General features: G+C 38.4%; 1 protein-coding gene across 7 annotated transcripts in view; it reads left to right on the top strand.

The window, feature by feature from the left end:
• runx1t1 (RUNX1 partner transcriptional co-repressor 1) overlaps nucleotides 1-22,841 on the top strand; it is a 123,771-nt gene that overhangs the window by 5,624 nt on the left and 95,306 nt on the right. For 2 of the 7 annotated variants that reach the window (XM_079590383.1, XM_079590385.1), the window contains exons 2-3: nucleotides 15,351-15,430; nucleotides 16,051-16,164. The exons of 2 other annotated variants lie outside the window; for them this stretch is intronic. In XM_079590383.1, the coding sequence (XP_079446509.1) occupies nucleotides 16,071-16,164 (94 nt within the window). In that variant the 5' untranslated portion in view covers nucleotides 15,351-15,430; nucleotides 16,051-16,070. Of the gene's footprint in view, nucleotides 1-15,350; nucleotides 15,431-16,050; nucleotides 16,165-22,841 lie in introns of those variants that run through there. 3 more of the 7 variants (XM_079590386.1, XM_079590384.1, XM_079590374.1) reach the window with 2 other exon arrangements.

Here is a 22,841-nt window from a genome sequence, read left to right as displayed (position 1 = left end):
ATTATTCAAAATGCTTGATGCCAATTTAATAGCTGTAAAACCAATTAAAAAACCATTGTGCTACTGTAAAACTGTAACCATATCAAAAACACCAAAGTTATGAGTGGAATATGGTTCATCTTGCCTCTTTTTATCAGATCTTGAAAACTCACATTTTTAGTTTCTATAGTCCATTTCAAATCCATACAGAAATGCCTATCTCAAAATAGCGCAAAGTCGAGTGTGTATTTCATATTTCTCCCCTTTATATTTTCTTATTTTAAAAGAGCGGTCAAACTGCTCCATTAGTGTCTGACTCAACCCGTAGTTATAGTATGGGTATAAGAGCACTTGTTTGAGATTGAATAATAAAAGCAAAATATTTTCACAGTGATATAATTACACCGGTTTAGCCCCACATTTCCTTGAAACCTTTTATCATAAATCATTTTCCATGTTTAGATTGCTAACTAGAGCAATCCATCTATTTCATCTCTCATTGCTGCCGCTGTTTCCTACCATGTGCTGGCCTGTTTCTCTTCAGTTGCACCCTCTCCACGGCGTATCTTTAGACCACTATGCTCTATCTGCCCATGTGTGCTTCTGAGTGGATGACATAGGAGACCCTGTATGTGTGTGTTTTTGACGGTAGTTAAGATAGTGTATTACCTGCAGAAAAACTATATCATGACTGTAGTGGTGAGTGTGAGTGTTTTTGACAGTGGTTACAAAGCATTTAAATTCGTGATGAAACTGAAGTAGTGACAGATCTTTTCTTCCATATTCTGAGGATTATCCAAAAAGGAAAAAATAAATGTAGGGTCAGACTTGGTTCTGTGGATTAGAGGGACTGGAGATCAAAACAAGTTTTGATGTTTAAATTCAGTTGTAGCATCAAAAATGATTTATTTTAGTTTTACATTTATTTAAACAAAATAGTATGCACAACAGTTTATCGATATCACATGCATTCCAATGCTTATGTTATGTTACTTATAACTCGTTCCCCCCAACGCTGCGGTTTGGTAACGCATTGCCATTGGAAAAAGAGAGAACATGGCTGTTGTGTTGGAGCGTGAATGTGTGTGTTTCTGCTCACAGTCAGGGTGTTATCCAATGCCGTTGTCTCTGCGCTCCCAGCTGTGATTGAGGGTGATTGAGCATAGCTTTGATTGAAAGTGAAGTGAGCACTGTGTGATGTCCCATCTCTCGACCCCATGCTCCTCCAGTTTGAGTGGGAGATGGAGGGGCTTAACCTCCCGCCCAGCCCCTTGGCCTCTCAAAGAGTTCGCTATCATATCAGCACTCCCGCTATGCACACCCCAGGCCACGGCGGACAATTGGATATGTGTCCGCAACCGGTGTGAAAGGCCATCGTGGGGTTTGAGATGCAAGAACCCAAACCCTCATCCTTTACACATGCCAGTGTTAACAGTTCGTATACTGAGAGAATAAGGCAATGTCAGCATTATTATTCAAGAAATATTTGAATAGAGATGCACCGATATAGAGATTCTGTTTGATATCGATAACCAATCATTATTTATGGCCCGGTTTCACAGACAGGGCTTACAGTAGTTTAAGCCAGGGTTAGGCCATAGCTCAATTAGAGCATTTAAGTAGTTTTCATAAACCTGCCTTTAGAAATCTTGAGTGCAAGTTGCTTTCATTTAAAACCGCTCAAACTTACATTTTATAGTCTGGGACTATGCTTTAGCCTGACTACGTCAGACTTCCTACTTCCGCTAATTTAATTTCGCTCCTGTATTCAGTCTGAGATAGCGGCCTATCTTTCAGTTTTCCACCGGCCTTCGGACGGCCGGGCCAATCAACGAACAGAGGGCGGGCTGAGAGCCGTGACGTAGACGCTAAGCGCCGAGTTTTACATTGTAGGTTAGAGAAATCGAAAACCGAAACGAGACACGGGATGCAATTCGCTCTGTTATGGAGAACCAGTGCCGCCGCTCCCACCACGCGCTGTGCGTAGGGAACCAAGAGCTGAGGAGGCACCAAAAAAAATAGCGTTCCGGGAGTCTCCCGCATATTGATAGCGGCTCACTGATGCCCGCAAATTAGTTAAAATCTCCGTAATCTAGAGCGAGCGCGCCCGCCGAGACAGAGACTGTGCTCCAAACCGCGTAGCGCGTGCACGGCAGAGAGGGAGAGAGAGCAAGAGAGGCGTGTGTGCCTCATGAAGCTTCTCGGGGTAGAGGGCATCATAAAGGAATTATGCTTAGGGCACCGAAATGGCTAGCAGCGGCACTGGCTGTGTTTAAAATATCTAATCCTAAATTTGAGAGTTCTCTACAGCCATGTTCACTCCGGTATTTCGCTCGCATCATCATGTGTTTATAGTGGAAGTTCGATCATAGATTTGAGTTCGATGCATGATGTCTGTGGTTCGATGCGGCTGTACAGGCGCATAACATACGTCCTAACTAAACTTATCTGATTGGCTTACGGGTAACCAATGATTTTAAACTTCAGACAATCGCCCCCTAGCGAGAGAGAAAACACTTCTCTATTATGCCATTCCAGACTCTGTCTACGAAGCAAAGTGAAGTAGCAGAGTCTGGTATTACCAGGCTACTATGCTTAGGCATTGTCTGTGAAACTGGGGGTATATTTAGAAACCTATAACCTATAACCTATAAACCAGCCTATGTATTGGCTGATGAATCTGAATTTTTTTAATATACATTTATCTGAGCCTGATTACAAAAGCCTAACAAATACAGTGGACAGCTGCTTTTATTTTAAACCCAAAACTGCAGAAAACAAGGAAACTCCAATGGAATATCAAGACCCATTGGACACACACACACACACACACACACACACACACACACACACACACACACACACACACACACACACACACACACACACACACACACACACACACACACAGTTCGTTTTCCTATCCTTGTGAGGACATTCCATAGGCGTAATAGTTTTTATACTCTACAAACTGTATATTCTATCCCCTTAAACTGCCCCTATCCCTAAACCTACCCATCACAGGAAACATTCTGCATTTTTACATTTTTTATAAAACGTTGATTTTTTATGTTTTTTAAGCTATTTGAATTATGAGGACTCATGAAATGTCCTCATAAATTACGTTTAAGTTGTAATACCAGTAATGCACGTCATTATACAGATTTGTGTCCTCATAAATCATAAAAACAAGAACACACACACACACACATACACACACACACACACACACACACACACACACACACACACACACACACACACACACACACACACACACACACACACACTATAAATGCAGCACTTTGAACCAGCTAAAGATTCTTTAACTTTTACAATTATTTTGACATTCCTATGGCTAATTGCGATTCTGATGTCCTCTTTTTATCACGATGAAAAACTCCCACACATGTCGACATCATGTCTTCTCTCTAGCATAAACTCTTCTAAAGCACACATAATCTGCTGTGTGCTGATGTGTCACATCATGCTGAAGGCATGGCCAGTGATTCAAGTGATTCAACCGGCCAAAGTGATTTCAGCTTTAATATAATGACCTAATTTTCTTATCGGACAGATAATGATAACATAAAAAATTAACATTTATCGGCTGATACGGAAACACATCAGTACACTCCGTTTTTCAAGTTCAAATCCTCCCATGTTAATCTACTAACCCTCCTGACTGCTATGTCGGACAAAATGGCGGATGGCGAAGTATGATTGGTCAGATCACCTGTCAATCAAGCTCCCTGCGAAGTAAATTATGAGTTATTGTGAGTAAATTATCTGTTATCGTTGTAGTAATGTTATATGAAGATTGTATAATTGTTTTCCTCAACTTTGAAAACAGGTTTTTGGGCAAGACCAATCAGTTTTTCAATCAGAATCAGATCATTTCAAACAGTAAACTCCTGGAAAGTTTTCAGTCCAAGGATCTTGTATGCGATTGCATTTAAACAGTCGGTCCAAAACAGCCCTAATGCAGAGAAAAACCGGCCGATGGTGAAACAGAATAGTGTATTTGGCTTCAAATCACAATCTTTCTCCTATTCTGTAATTGTTTCGGAGGAGCCAACTAACCGATTATTAAAATACGATTACAGTGGCATACATGAGTCGTACATTAGGCACACGAGACGAGAGTATGTTATTATTGATGCGCTAACAAACCATGTGTGTGCTGTGCGGTGCTCTCGGCACACTGATCGCAAATTAAAATGAGTAAAAATTGGGAGGTGGCGAGGCGCCATTGTGTATGTTGTGTGTGTCAAAAGGTAGGCCCACTATCTTTGACTTTGAAAACCCCTAGTATAAAGTAACATTTATTTTTAACAGTAATATAAAAGTAATAGCAGGCACAACAATGGTGGTTTAACCTTAGATGTAGCCTATATATGGGTACAGTATGTGTCACATGACTAAACATGAGTAATCGTTTTTGAATACCTCAATTTCCTTACTACAGTATATAGCCTACGGGGGAAAACTGGAATGGATCTAACCTTACATTTCATAATTTTACAGTAAAATACAGTTTTTTTTGTTTTTGTTTGTTTTTTAGTTGCCTGAGTGTGTGTCTATACAGGCCTAAGTTTGTGTGAATACAGCTTGTGTGATACAGTCCAGACTGAATAGCGTTCTTGAGGGTTTTTGTGTCTGATCATTCTGCATCAGTGTGTTGGAGAGTGGGCTTGAACGCCCACTGGCTATTTAATTTGCTTTAATTGCCCAAAAAAATAATAATTTGGATTCGCCCCTATCCGTTATTGTGGGGATTCATCAGGCCTGTCAGACCACCATCCATCCATATCTATTCTTTTTGATGATGGCATGCAAAGACTGTAAATAGCCTGTGGCGTTTAGGTGATGACATGCTGGAGTCTAGCTGTGCCAGTGCCTTAATTAGGAATGCCACACGCCCGTCAGTGCCACGGGGCAGAGCTCAGCCCTGCAGGCCGAGAGGAGAAGAACCACGGTGCGTCGGGGATGGGAGGGGAACGACATGTCAGACTGCTTAAGGGCGCCACCGTTGTCTAACGTGTGACTGACAGATACCAGACAAGATGACAGGAGTAGTGTGTGTTTGTGTGTGTGAAACCTAATGAAGTGGAGTTGATGCTGCATGTGGCATGTGTCTATTTTCATACGAAGATTTATAGCATATACTGCACAAATGATATTCTTAATCAACATGTCTAGCTTCTCAAAAATATCTGTAGAAAGATCAATATCAGTCAGACAAAACAAAAAACATGACATCTTCCTTAAGTATGTCTAAAATAAAACCTTTAAAGTGCATGTAAATGTACTTAGCCTTTACACTTCCGGGTGAATAAACCTATTAATGTAATCCTTGTGTTACATGTTTTATTGCATGTTAAATGCATTTGTTTTTCATTACTGTAGTTGGATTTTTTGAGTTCAACATTTTGAGAGGATATGCTCAAAACAACTGGAAACTAGGCTATATGCAAGCAAAACGACAAAATGTACACTAATGTCTTAAAGTTTGGGGTCGGCAAGATTTTTTAAATGTTTTTGAAAGAAGTCTCTTATGCTCACCAATGCTGATTTAGATAAAAATCTAAAATACAGTTCAGTATTGTGGAAAAATGATCAGTTTTCTAGTATAATCTATTTTAAAATTTAACTTGTATTTCTGCCAATGTGGAATTTCCAGCAGCCGTTATTCTGGTCTTTTGTGTCACATGATCCTTCAGAAATCATTCTAATATGATGATTTGGCACTGAAGAACCATTTCTTATCATTATCAATGTTGAAAAGCAGGATCAATGTTTCAATGATCAATGTTTTTATTCAGGATTCTTTGATGAATATAAAGTTCAAAAGAACAGCATTTACTTTAATCTTTTGTAACATCTATTGTACTGTCAGTTTTTATCAATTTAATCTCCTTTCTGAACAAAAGTATTTATTTATTTTAAGTAAAAATCTGAATTTATCCTGTTTTAAACGATGTTGTCATTGTGGTTAATAGAGAACATATGGATGATATGGTGAGCGAGACCGATACAAAAGAACTTGACGGTGAGTGTGCTTGGACATGGTCTCATGACATTGTACAGAGTTTATTTTGGCTTGTGCTGATTAGCTGATATGGAGGTGCTGCAGACACACCACTCCGACTTACTGGGGCTTTGCAGACAAAGTGCTCTCCTCAGAGCCACGCTGAGACAACACAAGGGCAATGACATCAGTCCGACCACACAGTTCACACACAGATACCTGATAACACCTCCTTCATACTGACTCACGCCCTTCACGCACTGATTACATTCAGTTTGAGGGGCACAGCCATTATGCGTTCTGGTTATAAGAACACTCTTGAACATGTGTCTCAATGCTGATTACGTTTTCTGTGTCTCACGTTGTTCATTTCTATTTGAATAGTCTATTTGAATGGACATATACTGTAGTGTGAGGGGAGAGGATGCGTGTCTCAATGCTGATTACGTTGTTTCTTTTTCAGCTAGAATTGTTGGTAACATTTTCTGTGAAGCCAGTGTATAATGCACTATGAAGGCATTTTACTGTAAATGTATATTAAGGCATTCACAAGGCCTTTATCTCTTTTTCACTTTACAATCAATTACATGCTAATGTAAAATAATTGTAACCAGTTACAGTATGATATAAGACACATGATCAAACTGCAATTTTTACGTGTTATATTATTTTCCCTTTGGATATTTAAACAATACTATTTAAGATTCCCTGTATATGGTGCATATATTTTTGCCTAAAGGTATGATATTCCCCCAAAATCATCACTGAAAATATGAAAAAGTATATAAATAATGAAAATTAAATCTGCTACGATCTGCTTTAAAGTAAATAAACAGTAAAAAACGAATAACGTATAATAATGTCAATAAAATAAATAACTTTACAATAAAGTGACACTACAGAAAAGTTACATTTTACAATAAGGTTTTTATAAATTAATGCATATCTTAAATTAAATAACATCAACATATTATTACAGCATTTTTATTCCAGATTAATGTTACTTTTTAACATTTAACATTAAACATGAATATGTTTAAACATATTTTAATCTTTATAGATTAAAACAAGCTGTAAAAATAATTTGATAACTGATGAATTGAGTTAACTAATTGAAACTTATTGTAAAGTGTTCCAATAACCTTATAATAAATTAGAATAAATGAATGCATTCTTTGAAAGTATTTCAAAACTATTTTATGATGCTACAGAAATTAGAGCTGATGAGGTGTTTCATAATTAAATGCGAGACAGTGAGTCTTTGGAGTATATGTTTCTGCTCTAAGCAAGCTTGAGGATATGACTGCTCTTAGTTAACAATGCACTTAATGCAGAGTTAAGTGCACAAGCTGTTTGCTTTCGCAAAGCCCGTCCTTTCATTATCACATTAAAAGTGCAGCTATACAACTTCCCCAGCCTTTGTGAGTTAATGACATCTGACTGCCCCATGTGTGCCACCACTGGCAACATATTCACTTTCCATTCATTACCCTGTAAAAGGAGAACTGAGCTAGCCCTGGACCAGGTGTTTAAATCTTACATTTATCAAAAAGTCCCTCAGGATCGGAGGAGTGCAGCAGCTTCACAAAGACTGAGTTTATGTGGAGACGGGGTACAATCTCTTGCCTTGTAGTGTGCAGCCATGCAGAAAAGTAAATATAAAAACTTGTTTTTTGGAACCTGAACCTCACTTCACATTCAAAGTTTCACGGTTTGGCCCATTGGTCCTAAAAGTGTATGTATTAACATGGTTTATACTTCATAAAGTTTTAAAGGCAAAGTACAGTAGTTGAGAGGGATTATTTGAGTCGTTCTAGGTGAGCTGAATCGTGCTTTTTAACCTTCAAGTTTTATGATTTCAGTGATTGTGACACACAATAATTGTTTTCAAATATCTAAATTTAAAATACTTTTTGGGGTAAAAACTCCTGATATTCTAGGTCTAGGTAAAATTGTCCCACCCCCAAGTCTCTGTATTAGTGATGTTGTTATTCAAAAATAAATGAATGCCTTTTAAATCCCAATTCAGTGAAGGTGAAATGATTTTGAATTGAAATGAACAGAATTGCATTTAGAATTTGAATGTAAACAAGTAGTATAAATTAACTGCAATTCAAAGGCATTTGTACCTAGAAAAACAGTCTTTTAAAAAATAAACCTTGAAGCCTTTGAATGTTTTGAAAAAAAAAAAGTGAAATAAATGTTTATATGCAATAAATTATGGACGGACAGACAGACCGATTCCTCTTCCTCTCATTCTAATTCAACTTCATGTGGATTTTGGCCAATTCGGTTCAAATTCACACTCACAAATTGAAATGGAGCCAATTCCATATCTGTTCAAGTCATCGTAATAGTGCCTTGGCTTAGCAAGTCAAATGCACTTTAATTTTCAATCCTAAATTTAGAGTCTCATGACTTTGCATTCTACAGATATGAAAGCAGTTCCAGCAATTAACCAAGTCCAGACTGCTTGGAGAGACTGTCCTCAGTAAGAGGATGGAAAAGTAGAGTCAGCAGACCCTGGGTGCTCAGTCCTTCGCCCTTGAGCCAACAGAAATCACCAGAACAGTTCCAAGATTAACAGTGTGACTCATCGTGTTCTCCCCTGGTACTTGCCCTAGGTGAAGTGTAAATTAAATCCTTCAAAAAATCTAGAGAGGCTTGTTCAGTTCTCTCTCAGTGGTGAGTCTGGTGACTGACCTGGCCGAGAGCATATGAGTCTGTTTGAAAGGTGAGGGGTTTAAGCAGTCACTTTAATGTCACAAAGGAAGACTAAACCTAAAGAAAGCTTTGTAACACTGAAAGGTAGAGTCAAGTCAAGTCACATTTATGCATATAGTGCGTTTTACAATGCAGATTGTTTCAAAGCAGCTTCACAGAGATAACGCAAAATAATGCACAAAAGTTTGTTTCCAGAAGAAAATAGCATCACATTCCAGTTTAAGTAAGTTCAGTGATGTTTAATTTTTGTTTTAAAAAAGTTATTAATTTGGTTTATATATATATAACCTATATATGTAAGGGGATAATGTAGAGCGAGCGGGGTCCTGTCAGGGTGTTCAGCCTGTCGGGGTTGTATTCGCTATAAAAACCGCCTCGCTCTACATTATTCCGCTTATTACATGGCCAAATAAATCAATAATTTGAGACAAAATATTGATTTAAAAACAAGTTTATTGCTTCCGCTAAAGAACACTGTGTCCATGGCAACGCTCTGTTTTTCATGGCAACGGTGTGTTATACTTAGCAGCGGTCTGTTATCAAGAAATAACAGAACGCATTCTACATTAGAATTCAACCAAGCCATGTAATAAATATATTTATTTAACACACCGTTGCCATGAAAAACAGAGCGTTGCCATGGACACGGTGTTCTGTAACGGAAGCTATACAATCGTTTTTAAATCAATAAACTCCTTTTTAAATCAATATTTTGTGTCAAATAATTGATTTATTTGGTAGGCAGCCATGTAATAAGTTGGATAATGTAGAGCGTGGTGGTTGTTATATCGAATACAACCCCTTCAGGCTGATTCAAGACCCGATCAGCCTGTCGGGGTTGTATTCGCTGTAACAACCGCCTCCCTATACATTATATATTTAATAACATTAGGCATGTCACACGTATGTATCTACCATGTGTCCAGTCGACTCTCTGTTGTCTGCGTCAACATAAATGTGGACTTTTTGTAATCTTTTGGAGTATTAAAATCACGCAATTACCGCAAGCTGTTGCTATGCGCTTATCGCAATATGTACATTTGCGATATTTCTATAAATTCTATATATTGTGCAGCCCTAATGCTTAGTAAATAATATTATTTTTTTTAAACATTTGGCTTTGCATATGCCCTTCTGTTAGATCACATGAGGGTCATTACGAAGCGTGAAATGAAGTGGGAGTCCCAAACTTATCCCTGACCCCAGACATTGATAGGAACACTTTCCCAGTGCCTGCGTGTCGGGCCGCCGCTCCATGGAGCATTCCTGCCCTATCACTGTCCGCTGTGAGCACAGGCACTGCCGACAGGGCTGGACTGTGTCACTACATTGTGACAGAGAGAGACTGGAGCTCCCAGTCCTAATTTGTTGCTGACCAGCGGTCTGCTTTCTGTTACACAACCCCTCTGATAAGATGCAGATTCATTCTGTCTTTCTTCTTTTTCCACTCAGGCCAATGAACTCTTTTGTGTCTCTCTCTGAAACTTATGACCCCAGCCAGGCCCCCCCTGTGAAAATCCTGAAGATAAATGACTTGTCTACAAGGTGATGCCTGCTGCTCACTGACAGTTTCCACCCAAAATAACATATGACATGCACTGTTTTGGCTTCGGGCCTGTTAGAGATTGTTGTCAAATGTTTTTTGCCCAGTCAGACAACCTTAAAGAGGACAGAGATTAAGTCAGGACAGGGTCTCCACTGGGCCCTTGTGCGATAAGAAAGTCCTGGCTGCTCAGGGAATACCTTATGTTCCACATTCTTGGTATGCATCTGGACAAGGATGGGATTAATTTGAAAACCAAGTAATAAAACAAGTGAAAAACAAGATTGCGGTAACTGTTTGAGTAATGACTAATAGACGACTTCAGATAGAAAGAATATGTGGCATTGAATTAGTCAAAGCAACGGTTCAGCTGTGCAGTTCTCTAAGGGAATAGGTTCTCTTTCAACCAACCTCTATAGTTGATTAACTGTCCCCATGAGGTTCCTCATTTAAACCAGTCATGAAAATATGAAAGCTGACTTGTAGCAGCCTGATTGCAGCTGCATGATGTCTAGCAAAACATATGCACATAAGCATATTTCTACAGACTGTGTTGCATGACACAAAATATTACTTGGTACTTTGTCCAGATCCCTCGCTAGTCCCAACATCTTCCCATGCTTGTTTACTTACGGTCTGCACACTGTCTGGTCTCTGGTGCCTCTGGGCAAGCTGAACTCTTTATACTTCCTAGAAAGCATACTCTTTAGAATCCCTTTAGACCTGTTTTCGTTTGTGGAGAAGAAATATCCAAACAGTGCCATATTATCCAAACAATATCCACAACGCGTCTGTACCAGATCAATTGTTGACCGATGTTAGAATGTTTTTATTTATTGTTATTCGTCTATTCAAATGTGCATGTCTCATTTCCCCTACTTTCACATTTATATTACATTTGCTTTCATCTACTGCTCATTGAAAGTTAATCTTTAAAAACACTTATAACACCGTTAAATGTAATCTTTAGCAAATTTCAAAATGAATATCCATTTTGCATACTGTACATTATAATTTATTGTGCATTTTAAATGATTGATTGTAGTATTTATTGTTTTATATTGAATATATTTAGACAAAATAGTATAGAATTTGACTATCCATTAATTAATTGGTTCTGCTATTTTTCTGTAATCAGGAAAAAAATATCTGCTGATTATCAGCCATAATTTTAATATTGGTCCATCTCTACAAGCTATGCTACTCTATTAACTTCTTGCATTAAATGTGCTCCAGCCGTTTAATGTATATTTTACAGTATGTTCTAGATTGTGTGCAGTATTATATAGTTGTGAAGGCATGAAAAAAACAAAGGTTAGCTAGTTTAAAAAAAAAACAATATGGTGAATTATGATGGTAAAACAATGTGACATTGAGAAATGTATATTCCAAATCTCAGTTCCACTGATTTAGTTCCTTTCAGTGCACAGGGAAAACCACAGTACGATGAAAAAGAGGCATTGCCAATCTAAATGACAGGCTTTCCTAGATGGAAGTGTTAAACCTTAGAGATCAGACCATGCTCCAATTTATTCAATCATTTCTCCGAGTGCAGATCCTTCACCTCTGAACTTTTTTTAATCATCAGCTGATGAAGTAGTCCAAGTCTGTGAGATGGAGGAGTTGTATTATGCTTGGAAAGCCTTCTTGACTTCGGCTCTCTTAAAGAACATTTGTGAAGCGAACATGTCCTTCCCAGCTTTTAATAAATCCAGATAGGACTGTTATTTTAGCCTTTTTCTGAGTCTGTGGATCGAAGTAGTGGGGAACGAAAATATTATGGTCGTCCACCATAAATTCCGTGAGCTCTGGAAAGCCACAAAACCCTCTCTTTGTTTCACTGGGTCCATCTTACGGTTTAATGAGAAAATCAGGCTTAGGACTGCCATGCTGGTGGGATCCCTGGACGAGAAAGGAAGGTGGAAAAGTTTCTTCCATTCTATATTTTCATTCTTGTACGCCTTTTCTTCCATTTTTTTATGAACCAATTCATATTTAACCCTTATTTGTCTTAGTTTAAAAGGACCACACTCTCAAGCCATCATTTGGCTCTAACATCAATCTGTGAGTTATGTACTCATCAAGGTGATATTTTGTCGCACTAGCCAAATAATGCCAACAGCATTCTCGTGCCGAGATGATTTTAAACTATTTTCTTCAAAAGTACTTTTCATTTCTTAAGGGGTAAAGCTGCTCCACCATCCTCTGTAACTCAACCAATCAGTCTTTCAGAGAGAAAGAAGGATGTAAAAATCTATTTGAATGTTGAAGAAAACTAATAGCATTAACCCTAAAACACTGGGGATCACTAGAGCTATCCAGAGACTAGCCAGAACATTCATGCCTTTGTGCGTTGAGAGAGAGCCCCTCTTCACCGTAGCTTGGACTTTGATTTAGAGTGCACTACGAATCCCCGCAGTAATTTGTGCAAAAAGGAAAACACAGACATTTACTGTGCCGATCCAGATATGTTTAGTGGCCGTATACCAGCCCATCTGGTTTCATTTTAATCCAGTTGGAGTCACACATGAAATTATACTTGGCTGTCTTCATTTTATTAGTCAGCTTTGATTTATGACCTTCAAAGTAAAAAATAATTGGCCGACATTGGATGTCTTTTATAAGACTTGTTCGGGGGCAAACACGAAAAGCTGGAAAATGAGTCGAAACAGAAGGAATGCATGACGTTATGGCTTGAGAGTGAGCAGAGCTCCAGCCGAGCTTCATTGTGTATTTTTACAACAGGCGCCTCTTTGGCCAGTTATGTTTCGCCATGCCAAGGACTTGTGTACACAGCATCAAACAGGTCATGTAACTTTTGGATTAAAAAAAATCTTCATGCGATAGGTCAGCGAGCAGTGCAAATATTCAGCCGTGAAGCAGTTGGGGCCATGGGAGAGCGCTTGGCGTTCTGCTAAAAAAGCTTTATATGGGTGCGGACTGGAGGCATTCAAAATACTCGCGCCTGCGAAAATGCGCTTCCAGAAAATTTTGTCAGAAATAATGTCAAGTTCACAGATGTCACATCTGCATATGTAATCAATGTGGACTTTTTTCCCAGCCTGTCTCAGATATTTTCCAAGTAATTTCACTTCAGCTTCTACATTCAGCTCAAGTAACTTGGTATTACTACAGGCTACTTTTCTCTTTATTTTTTTCCATCTCCCCCTCCCTGACACTACTCGCTATGCCAGCAAGCATCAGGACAGCATTATGGGAAGTGCTGGTAAACAAGCGTGCAGAGTGACTGTGTGGTGTCTTCACAGAGGACTGATTCGTTGACGCACAGACTATGCGACTAGGCCTGTAGTGGGAGGTAAATACATCTTAGAAGCAGTAGATTATTATTTGATTTTCTTTGTTTGAGATGACCAAGTGAGGGACATATTTATGCTTTTCAAACTAGGAGTTCAGTGCCTTTTCACTATTCGGCCCAACAATTACATGCCTACCTTAGAAGCGAAGTTACTTCACATCAAGGATGTAAATGACCATTGTGCTTCAGTGTGTGTACTGTAAGTGTTTGGTCTTACTATCCATCTAGTGAACAGATGACGTAAATAATGACAGAAACCTTATTTTTTGGGTTAGGGTTATGGTCCCAAAATGTGTTTGGAAGGACAACAGGATGGAACTTGTGGTGTTGGCAGCACAAAAGCATTATGCAAAGTCTTGATTTGCGTGTATTAGCTGTCACGGTTACAGGCATGGTCAAATTCCTATAGTGAGTAAATGTTATGCATTAATTTCATTAACTGTTGATTCAAACACTTTGTTATCCACTGATTGATCTTGTGTCAGATTCAAGCCGATTTTCCTCTATATCCGACATTCACATACAATTGCATCTTGCCCCCAGAGTGGCAGTCACACAAACTTTTTAACTGGTTGTGAAGCAACCGTCACCCTACGCTTATTCACAATGTTAAATTGAATGAATAAGGAATGTATATATTCACACTAAACAAATGACCACCAGTGCATATTGGTCAAACTTTGCGCTCTTAGAATACACCACATTCGCTCTAGCAGTCACATATGTTCTAGATGTAAAATTTCAAATATTTCAATCAATATATCCAAAGCTTAAATCAGGGTGTGTTCACACTTTGTGTTCGCTTGGTGCGTTTGGTCCGGACCACAATTTTTTTAAATATAATTTAGTCCTGGCCTGCTTGGCATTCACATTGGCATTTTTAACACAGAATCTAGTGTTAAAGGCATAGGGATACATTCACAACCTGATTGGTCAGCTTTTATGACATAGAGATGGAACTTACTGAACATCCAAAAAAAACTTGTGAAGGGTTTTTAAAATGTGTAAAGCAGTCAAAACAGTGGCAGGAATTACTCCATCACACACACAAACGAAGATTTGCTGTGAGGAGACTCAGTTCTGATGCCTGTACCGAACTGTAATGGGCAACATCGTGGCTATAACGAATAACATGGTTATGCTTGAGCATTTTGTCTTTTTTTAGGCTCACATCTTGTGAGATCAAGTCCTGTTTTGGATAGTTTAAATGTCTTTGGCCCGTGTTGCATTCATATTTCTTTCGAACCACACCAGAGTTTGTCTGGAAGCAGACCGAGACCCATCTTTTCAGTGGTCTTGCTCCGCTTGTTTGGTGCGCACCAGGGTTCAGATGGTAGCGTTCACACTTATTCAAATGAATCGCACTGAAAGAGCAATCGCACCAGGGATCGTTTAAATCGAACCAAACATGCCAAGTTTGAACACCCTCAGATATCTCTCCACACAACTTAAGGCCCTTTCACACTGAACGCGGTACGATAAAGCGAAGCGAATTGCCAACAAACAGAGCTTTCACACTGAACGCGAAACCGTGAAACATTTTTATTTAGCTTCATGTTTCATCTGTTGCTCTCTGACTCCCTGACTCATACATGCAGGGAAGAAAACAGTGCTCTGTACACTGTTTAAAGCTTTTCAGATCGCATAATTCAGTGGAAAATTATTAGAAATGATAATCTGTAAAGAACATGTAAGGATAAATCTGTTCTCAGACACCAATGATAACACTCAACATCCATTTCTCTTCTCTCTTCCAGATTATTCTTCTTATGTGTTCACACAGGTTTTCAAAACTGCGCCACCACTCTCATACTCGTGTGCAACAGCAGCGGTTTGGGTAAGCTCAAATATAATTGGACGGCTCTTTTATCGCGGGGAAAAATCGACACACTTATAAAAAACAATTCTCGCTTTGTCGCGCTGCGATTGAACACTCCCGGTGTGAATAGCTCCATAGGGATCTATTGTTTCAATTTAAGAGCATCATTGCATCGCACATTTGCACCGTTTATTGGCGCTCAGTGTGAAAGGGCCCTTAGACTGTAAGAAAAAAATGGGGCCATTTTTGATCTGAGCTGCATTCATGATTCAGAACAAAACCCCAGTGCCTTCAGACAGTATTATTGGGAATTATTTCAATCAGGACTAAGTCATGTTTAGATTTGAGCCTGAGGACTGTGTAATTTTTTGTGTCTGTAAAGTCCTAAAAAAAGAAAACACTGCATTGAATGTCTGCTGAACATTTTTCTGAATACTTGCTTTTGTTCTTGTCCTTGGCCACTACTTGTGAGAAGTTGTATTAGGTTGAGCCGATGAATTAAGGTTTCAAAGAAGGAAGAGTGGATAGAGGGGCCAAAGAGAAGGGGGAAAAACTGCCGCATTTACGAAAGAGATATTTTTCACACCTTCAAAAGCAGAAAGCAGCAGATCGAGAACATTTTCTTTTCCTTTTTTCAGATTTGGAAGGCAGCCTAAAAATGTGCCTGTCGCAGATGTTTCAACAGAAGGTGTTTGCATGCTGTTCGTTAATACACTGCCATACGGGACACAGTATGACCACCACAATACCCAGTAAGTAACACTCTCTGTGTGTGGAGCGGAGAGCCAACTTTACCTTCTGTTTTTGGGAGAACTTATACCCTGTGGATTGAGACATACCTTTCTGCTGCTGCATTGCCCATGACTGATAATGGCATGTGGGAAGTAATGGTTCGGGGAAGATGGGAGCAAAGCTCTTCCTGGAGTCTGAGAATGTGTGAAGGGCTCAAGTCGATCACTCATCTGAAACATAAGGGATAATGTGAACCATTATTTTTCCTGATTTTTCTCTTCATTTCTTGGCTGTAGTTTCTAAGATGGTGTTTGGAAGTGAGCATGTTGTGAGTTCATTTTTGCATCTGTATAACAAAATAATGTGGAATTTAAAGGAAAAACTACATAAATTATGTATGAGGATGAACTTTTAAATGAGAGGCTCCCTTGTTTCCAACACGAAGGATTGAGGAATTGCTTCACACTGTTTTGATTCGAATGCAGTCCATGTAGACAAGCTTCACATTTTCCTGTAGACATGTTGTTCGTGTTATTAAATGAATTTATGTTTTTCTGTTGTAAAATTCATAGGGTGTATGTTGCATTTTCTTTAGTACAGAATTTTAAATTAATTATTGAAGGCACAAACATAACACCAATAGGGTTTTTTACCCCCAAAATCCCATTTCATACTATGGTGCAGTAATGTGTCCTATCCACACACAAAAAAATATATATTATTTGGATTTTCAGCTGCTAAAAAATGGTTGTTAACCTGGTCCCTAGCCTGACCAAGATGATGTTTAGCTGGTTTAGCCAGCCTTTCCTACTTTTTAGTAAAACGGCTTGATTAAATAGTTTTTTTTTTTAGCAGCTCACATGTACAAAACCTCTTTAAAACCATCAACACAGACCAGCTTAATCCGCTTTGCCAGTCTAGGAGACCAGCTTAACATATTAGGCTGGTTTAATCTGGTCAACATTGTTAATGTTTTAGTCTTGGTGATGTTTAAGATGGGCAAGAGGGGAGGAAAAAACTCCTGTTCAATATCGGCATCTAATGTATGTTTGCCTTGACAATGAGTAGAAGTGGGAAAGCCGGGCCATCGCACCAGTTCCCACTGCGCCCTGTTTACAAGGAAGTCCCCTGTGTCACGCATTGTGCTGAATGACCCAGAGGGGACATTCCCAAGCTGTTTTCCAATACTGACATCGACATGGGATGGAAGTGTGTGAAGTGGGTTTAATAATACAGTCACAAGCACTGGCAAAAGGCTCAGAGGCCACCAGAGACCGTAAAAACGAACACTCCGCCTTTTAACCTAATTCTGCTCCAGTGCATTACATCTGCTTAAACCCACACAGCGTGCGGCCTGCTCTCAATTACGGCATCTCCTCTCTTTCATCTGCTAAGAGTCTCTCTGACTTTCCAGAACAGATGTACATATTGAGTAATTGAGACCGTCCCTGAATTCTTGGATGAGTGTCAAGAAGGTTTAACGTGACACAGTGGTTTGAATGTGTTGAAAACGCTTGGCACGGCATACTGAGTGGCACTTGATTGCTTATCTTCTGTATCTCAACAGAATGATTCTCGCTTATTTATGCTCTCCAAACACTGAGGCAAGTTAAATGCGTGAGTCAGCTCGAGAGGGTCACAACTAACTGCACGTATATAGTGACACTGCTGCTAACCTATCTGCATTTTTCATTTGAAATTTGAGTGCAGATTTCCAGTAACAAGTTGCAGGGAAGTGCAACAGAGCTAAATCACTATTTTTGGTTACCCTGTATAACTGGTCCTCCTCGCACCTGCAGGATTCAAACCAGGGCACGGGAGGCGGGCGCACTAACAAGGACGCTCAAGACCGCAGCCTCTAGTGTCAGTCGCTAGTACTCCCCGTGAAGTCAGGGAAGTGAGGTTTACATGCACACATTTCTTTACTAGCTGGTCTCAGTTATATCTGCATTGTGTCCCTTTACATGCTAAAGTTCGTTTCACATTAAAAGATGGTGATTTGGTGAGTAATCAGCCGATATTTTGTAATTTTGAGAATATTGCATTTGCCAATAATGCAAATGTATTATTGGCAATCCACTTGTCAGTTGTTACCTCCCCTTAATAAGTTAACTTAATAAAACACACTCACACACACACACACACATATATATATATATATATATATATATACACACACACACACATATATATATATACACACACACACACACACACATATATATATATATATACACACACACACTGTGCTGTATATGTATAGTTAAATATAACATTTTGTTAAATATTATTAAAACTTGATATAGCTCTTAAATTTTTTTTTAATTAATTTAAAAAACAAAACTTACCGACCCCAAACTTTTGAACAGTAGAGCATTTTGTTTGAGTAAATATTGTAAAAGTATATCAAAAGCAATTATCTCTGTACCTCTTTTGCTGACATTAAATTGCATGTTAATATCAAATTTTATATTGGCCATCCTAGATATTAAAAAAGATTATACTGGTCGAGCACTAGTTCATAGTTAATTATATTTACCGTAATAATGTTAACGTAATGGATCCCCATTGTTTTTGCTCCAGATATACCTTAAAATACCTGATTACAATTCATCTATATCAGACAGTCGCCTATTTCAAATTATATTGCTGAATAATAGTTAATACTCAATGCATTTCTAGTGTGTGAAATACACATTACAACATCATTTGTACATCAACATCAAAACATCATTACTTTTGTGCATGTTAATGTTTTCCGTTATACTCTCTATTTTACACTTGAATATAAAATGTCCTCAAAATTTGACACATTGCATATTTGTTTCTCTGCTTCTCTCATTGACTTGCAAATGCATAGGAGGAGAAAAAAAATCATCAGTATTAAAATTCAGGCAATGTATTCCTGTGTCTGCATTCTATTTGAGAAACGTTATTAATTTCATATATCAAGTTTGGAGCGGCCATCTGTTCGCTCTGCACTGCTGCACCTCCCTCCATCTGCCTGGCTTTAGCAGGAGAATGAGAGAGAGAGAGAGAGAGAGGGAGAGAGAGAGAGAGAGAGAGAGAGAGAGAGGAAAGTAGAATTGCATGGTGCCACGGGCTCAGGCATCATGGGGAAGTTTCAGCGGGACTTTTTGATTTGTCACTCATCAGAGGCCGGCGTTCGCAGACCTGTCCTCGGTTCCTCTATCCCCCAGATCCACACTGCTACTCGGAGTCAATAACCAGCCTTGCCACCACCACCCCCCTCATTCCTACTTCTCCTTTCCTCCTCCTCCTCTTCTTCATCTTGCCTCTTTGTTTTCACTCTCCCTTGTCCTCCTCCCCCCTTCACATCCCTCCCTCCGTATCTAGAGGAAGCAGATTGCGAAGCCGGCACAGTGAGATGTGTCCCTGCCACAGTTAATTTAGCATCTGTGCCTCCATGAATATGAATACATTTACAAGTCTTGGATATAATTAGGCACTGAAGTGTGGAGAGGGGCACGCATCTCCAGGTGGGAAGAAAGATGCTGGGAAAACAGGTTGGACTGTGAAGACTTGCAGACAGGTGACCTTTGTAAACAGCTCCTGAATCCTGGACTGAGCAAGATTGGGAACAACCGAGAAATAAAAACACCAGAATGATTGTATTTTGTCACTATTAATGTTTACGCAACGCGGTGATGGCGTGTTTCACTCGAGTGCGTTGTGAGCTGACAAACGTGTGTGTGTTTGTGCGTGTACATATGCTTATGTTTCCATTCAAAGGCTGTGCCTGCTTCACTGGCAGTCCAGAATGAACATTGTCTGCGAGAAGTGACTCAATAAGTCATTTCTGATGATATTTTATTTACCAAGGCACTCTGCCATCCAGACACAGGGGAGGAACATGCTCCAAAATGGCTAATGTTGTGTAGTTTTACCATATGTTGCTGTGTTCCAGCTTCAGCAAGCTGTAACAGCATTACAGCACTGTTCATTTGACATCATACATAATGTAATCTTGTAATAATGTAATTGGTAGTAAAAAATATGGCATGTTGACACTTTTTTTTGTTGTTGTCAAAACAGCATGTTTAGATGAAAGTAGTAGGACCAAAATGCTGTTTGCATTGGGACTGTATGTAGTGAGGGCTCAAAAAAATGTTTTTATTGTATTTCCAGTCTCTACTTTTACTCACTGGCCCCACCACACCATATAAACAAATATATTCATTTTTTTTATTCAATATTTTATCTTTAACATTCTTCAACATCATTTATATTTCTATATTGTAACTTCATAAATTCATAGCCTAAATCGAATTTAATTGTCTAAGCAATGTCTAAAGTTTTATAATATTTGTTACAATTCTTTCTTTGCAAAATAATATAATGTTATTAATAATAAATACTATTGTTCATTGCCATGTTTTCAACTTAGTAATATAAAACATGGTGAAATGGCAAATAATCAGATACTATTTGGTAATTTTGAGCAAACTGAATAACCGAATCCACTTGTCAATTAAATTGAACTGCTAATATTTTCTTTTGGTTTGCTTTAGTTAAATTTTTCTGTGAACTTTTAGTTAATACTGTGTGAAAGTATATCAGCAAATCTCTGCATACAATTTACTGACATTTTGACATAATGTTGAAGTTGTGTTCAGTGGGATTGTACATATTGAAGGTTCAACAATAATAGTTTTCATTTTTATTTGCACTCATTGGCCCCACTACAAAAAATATGGTACATTTTTATGTTGTTTATATATCTATGTGGACAAACCATGTGCAAATTCTTCAGTCAACACCATTGCTGAAAATATTCCCCTTAAAACTGCAGTGTACCAAAGACTCAAAAATGCAGTTTGAAACCGTGTCTTAACCCTTTAGAACCGAACGTGTCGTCGCCGACACAGATCAGCAAGCTGTATTCATTGTACCGTAACTCTTCAACCGTTTGCGCTATCAAAACCATTCAAATTGCCCCTGACAGTAGACAACATGCGCTTTTCGGCAATATACGGCTTATTACGGTAACGTCATGCTTTCCGTCAACAAATGACAGCCGGCTTTCTGGCAGAGCGGGAAGGAAGGATTTGAACAGAGAGATGCAAAGCGCGGCAGGTTAGAGTGTTTTGGATTGCATAAAATAATAAAAGACACGAACAAATACATGGTGAAAGAAGTGTTAGACAGCAGAAGAGGTGATTGGGATGATTTTTAATGAAACTTGGGAGGCGGATGGCCGTTACTTTTTCACGTATCTTTACATGTGATGTATGTGTATGTGCAGGTGTATGTATGTGTATGTGTGCGTGCCTAATATGAATGGACGCATTTGTATGTGTGCGTGTATGAAAAAAAGTGTCCTAAATGAAAACTGTGCAACCCAATGTCACAAAAAAGACGTGTATAGTTGTATTATACTTCATTCTTCAACTTTAAAGTGTTAGTTTCTTTCGTTCGTGATTTTTTTTGTTTTTTTCTAAATAAAAATCAAAAGAATTATTCTCGTTTTTTTTATTTTTGTCTATTTAAATTCTATTTACAAATTCACCACACACAATAATGGTCAATAACTGTAATTTGTTGAAAGCTAATCTTTTTCTGAAAAAGATGACACCTTGCACATGAAGATAGCACATTGTTTAAGAATTTTACAGTCAAAAAATCTAAATATGTGAAAAACACCTATTTTAGCTTCAGGTTCTAAAGGGTTAACCACAAACGTCATATAATCAATCCTGTCAACTTACGGAGTGGGGCTTTTCCTATGATTCCTATTATGCTCTATTGTGCATACAGTAAAAGGAAAAATCAGGGACATATCTATAAAGCGGGTGAATTTTGTATATATTATGTATATTACGATGATAAACCATGCCTTTCTCCACTAACTTACTATGATGTTGTAAGCATTTCTAAGGATGCTGATTTTCACAAGGCTGCTGTCTGACTCTGAGATGGTGAACGGATGCATGGTTTGCGTAACATTAGCAACACACATTAGTAGCTGTTTGATAAAGTAGGTTCAAACATGTAGTGCTGAATTAAGCCAGTATTTCCACTTGCCAGTGGAACTACAGTTGACCGAGTGGATCAGATAGTCAGAGTTGGTGGGACTGAGAGGAGGCAGGGACACATTTGAATATTCATGATTCTGCATATACTTAATGAAGCAAGTGTGGGTGTAGAGATTCAAGCTATTCTAAGGCACGAAGAAATTATTTTTTTTTACATAGAAAAAAAAAGTTTAAATATGTAATTTTGATGATCAAAGATGAGTTTTAAGGGATACAATTATTGACTGCTGGCCTGGGGGACTTAAAAAAATAAATAAATAAACCTTTGCTGTCATTTTTGCAAACTCTATAAACCACACCTATGGTAGCAAGCTATAACATTATCTTGGTGATTACATTTTAATTTGCAATAGCTGTGTGGGATGCATCACAGAAAAGTGAAAAACACTAGTGTTTGTCAACTCATTCGAAACTCTCTGATATCCTTATTTTTGAAAATTTACAAAATAACTTTTCTTATTTTGGAAGTAAGCAATATATTTTTAGCTTAGCCAGCTAATGTGCACATTATAGCTTACACAACTCAGAGTTAGGGATTGTAATGATGATGAGTTGCACTGGTATGGAAAATTGTTAATACATACAAGCCTTTGATGAGAACATTTTATTTGGGCAAATTGAGCTGAAAGATTGTAATTGAA

This window comes from Phoxinus phoxinus (assembly GCF_949152265.1).
Source record: "Phoxinus phoxinus genome assembly, chromosome: 19".
Taxonomy (NCBI): domain Eukaryota; kingdom Metazoa; phylum Chordata; class Actinopteri; order Cypriniformes; family Leuciscidae; genus Phoxinus; species Phoxinus phoxinus.
The sequence above is the reverse complement of the archived record's forward strand: the minus strand, read 5'-3'. Positions and strand labels throughout refer to the sequence as shown.